The 3,012-nt window shown below is 71.4% G+C and overlaps 1 protein-coding gene across 1 annotated transcript in view; it reads right to left on the reverse strand.

Moving 5' to 3' along the window:
* The window catches only part of LOC113960353 (dromaiocalcin-1-like), a 2,286-nt gene extending 1,143 nt beyond the window's left edge, over nucleotides 1-1,143 (reverse strand). Inside the window, exons 1-3 of the mRNA XM_027669882.1 lie at nucleotides 1,077-1,143; nucleotides 594-688; nucleotides 374-514 (exon numbers count right to left, since the gene is read on the reverse strand). Of these exons, the coding sequence (XP_027525683.1) occupies nucleotides 374-514; nucleotides 594-688; nucleotides 1,077-1,143 (303 nt within the window). The remainder of the gene's footprint in view (nucleotides 1-373; nucleotides 515-593; nucleotides 689-1,076) is intronic.
* Nucleotides 1,144-3,012: the final 1,869 nt, after the last annotated feature.

A 3,012-nucleotide genomic window follows, 5' to 3' on the forward strand; every position in this document is an offset into this window, starting at 1 on the left:
CAGGTACAGGCAGTACAGACACGTGCAGGCAGGTACAGACAGGTACAGACAGTACAGACAGTACAGGTAGGTGCAGGCAGGTACAGTCAGTGCAGGCAGGTACAGACAGTACAAGCAGGTACAGGCAGTACAGACACGTTCAGGCAGCGGTGCAGGCAGGGGTGCAGACAGGTGCAGACAGGTGCAGGTAGGGGTGTAGGCAGGTGCAGACAGGTGCAGGCAGGGGTGCAGGCAGGGGTGCAGGCAGGGGTGCAGGTGCAGGCAGGGGTGCAGGCAGATGCAGGCAGGGGTGCAGCAGGTGCAGCCAGGTGCAGGCAGGGGTGCAGGCAGGGGTGCAGGCAGGTGCAGGCAGGGGTGCAGGCAGGCCACCCACGCGCTGGTGCAGGCCGATCCAGACGCTGTCGTCCTCGTCCTCGCGCCGCGGGCGCTGGGCGATGAAGGCGGCGAGTGCCCGGTGCTCCTCGGGGCTGTGCAGCGACGCCAGGTGCCCCCCACGGGTGGCCTGGCACCACGCCTGGGGGCACCGCCAGCTCTGGGGGGGTCCCGGGGGCACCGGGGACCCCCCCAGCACCCCCAACCCCCCTGGCACCCACCTCGGCCTTCCTCCAGCTCAGCCCCTGCCCGAAGTAGCCGTAGCAGTGGCCCCCGAAGGACAGCCACCCCCGGGGACACTTGGTGGCCTCTGCCCCTGGGGGGGAACAGGGGTGTCACCAGGATGCCCCCCAGACCCGGCTGGGACCCCACGGGGGGAGCCCTGGGGGGCATCAGGGGACCCCCAACCCCGTTTGGGGGGCTGAGGGTGGGGGAAGGGGATTGGGGGGGGCTGTCAGGGTGCAGATGGGGAAGGTCGAGGTGTGTTTGGGGGGGGTCAGGGTGCGGTTGGGGGGTCTCAGGGTGCAGCAGAGGGTCTCTGAGTGCAGTGGGGGGGTCCCAGAGTGCAGCGGGGGGGGTCCGGGTGCAGGCAGAGGGTATTAGGGTGCAATGGGGTGGTCTCAGGGTGCAGTTGGAAAGTCTCAGGGTGCAATGAGGGTGTCTCAGGGTGCAGCTGGGGGGTCTCAGGGTGTGAGGAGTCTCACCTGGCAGTGTGGGGTGCAGGACCAGGCACCCCAGCAGGCAGAGCCCCAGGAACGTGGCAGGACCCATCCTCACCCTTCCTGCAACGGGGTGGGGGACTGCAGGCGGGTGGGGGGCTGGCTGGGCATCCACCCCCTGCCCCAGCACCCCTCTCTGCAGCGCCCAGCACCCACCCCAGCACCCACTACCCCATCAGCTCCAACCCCCCAGCACCCACCCACCACCCCCTGTCTGAACACCCCCCCACCCACTGCCCCCTGTCCTGGCACCCACCACCCAATTCCTTACCCCTCTGCCCCCACTACCCACCAGCACCACCCCAGCACTCCCAGCACCCCCACTGCACCCCCAGTTCTGGCACCCAGCACCAGCAGCCCCCTCCCCAGCACCCCCCATCCCATTGCCTCCCCCAGCACCCCCCAACCCCGCACCCCCCAGAACCAGCATCCCCATCACCCACCACCTCCCCAGCACCCACCCCCCACTCAGCACCCCCCACCCAGCACCCCCAATCCCTCTGCCTCCCACAACCCCCCCACCGCAGCACCCACCGAGCACCAGCACCTCCAACCCCCCCAGGCCCCCCAGCAGCCCCCCCATGGCCCCCCATGGCCCCCAGCCGCCCCCACACCTCGGCAGCCCTGTGCAGACGCTCGGGCTGAGCGGGACCCGGGCACCCCAAACCCTTTATAGGCCCCGCGGTGGGTGTGGGGTGCGGGGGGGCGCGGGGGGGCCGGGCCGGGAGCACCCACTGGTGGAGCCGCCGGCCCCGCTGGCACCACATCAAAAGACAGGTGACGCTGGCACCCACCTGGGCCACGCACCGGTCACCCCCAAGCCCCGACCCCCCCAGTCCTGACCCACCCCGAGCCCCCCCGCACCCCGGGGTGCTGCCCTTGCTCTTGGGGTGCTGCCCCTGCTCTTGGGGTGCCGGGCAGGGACCCCCGGGGGGGTCGGGCTGTGCTGGGGCCACTGTGGGTCCCGTGGCACCCCCAGCTCTGCTCGTGCCCCCGGGTCACTGTGACCCTCCTGCGGCACCTGGGGGGTCCTCGGTAGGTTCTGGGGGTCACCGAGGGGGGTCTGGGGTGCACCCAGCGGGACGGGGGGTCTGTGCTGGGCCACGGCCACGGCTCTGTGTGAGCCCCCCCGTGACGGGCACAGACCTAGGGGGGACGGGGGTGCGGGGGGGGCCCTCTGGGGCAGGAGCTGTCTCTGCCTGGGTGCCCCCCCCCCCGGGGGGGGGGGGGGGGGGGAAGGGGCCGGGGGGTGCCCGGGCCCGTGGCCAGGCTGGGCTGGGAGCCCACGCGGGATCAGATAAGGGAGTGGGAGCGCCCGCGGCTCCGACGGACACGGACCAGGGAACACGGACTGAGGGACAGAGCGAGGGACACGGACCAAGGGACCGGGACAGACCAAGGGACAAGGACTGACGGACACGGACTGAGGGACATGGACAGAGGGACACGGACTGAGGGACACGGACCGACAGATACCGACCGAGGGACGCAGACTAAGGGACAGACTGAGGGACACGGACCGAGGGACACTCTGGGGCCCTGACAGAGCCACTGGCAGCAGCACCCACCTGGCACCCACCGGTGTCCCCACAGCACTCAGGAGGGTCCAGGTCCCAGCTCGGAGACCCCCGGGCGTGGGGCTGAGCCGGGGGGCCCAGGGGAGGACCCAACCCCAACATGGGGGCAGGATGTCACCCCAATATGGGGTCGGGGTGTAGGACACAGCCCCGGTACCAGGAGGGTGACAGTGACCCCATGAGATGCCCCCCAGCCTGGGGGGCGCCCGCGGGGGGTCCCTGTCCCTGCGTCTGGCCTGGCCCCTCACCCACGGTGGGCATCCCCCATCCCCAGCCTGGTCTGACCCCTCTCCCGGAGGGCTCCCCACCCCTGCCCCGGTCCTGGCCCCACTCTCGGGGGGCTC

The sequence above is a fragment of the Corapipo altera genome, unplaced genomic scaffold, assembly GCF_003945725.1.
Source record: "Corapipo altera isolate COAL_440 unplaced genomic scaffold, ASM394572v1 291, whole genome shotgun sequence".
NCBI classification, from domain to species: Eukaryota; Metazoa; Chordata; class Aves; order Passeriformes; family Pipridae; genus Corapipo; species Corapipo altera.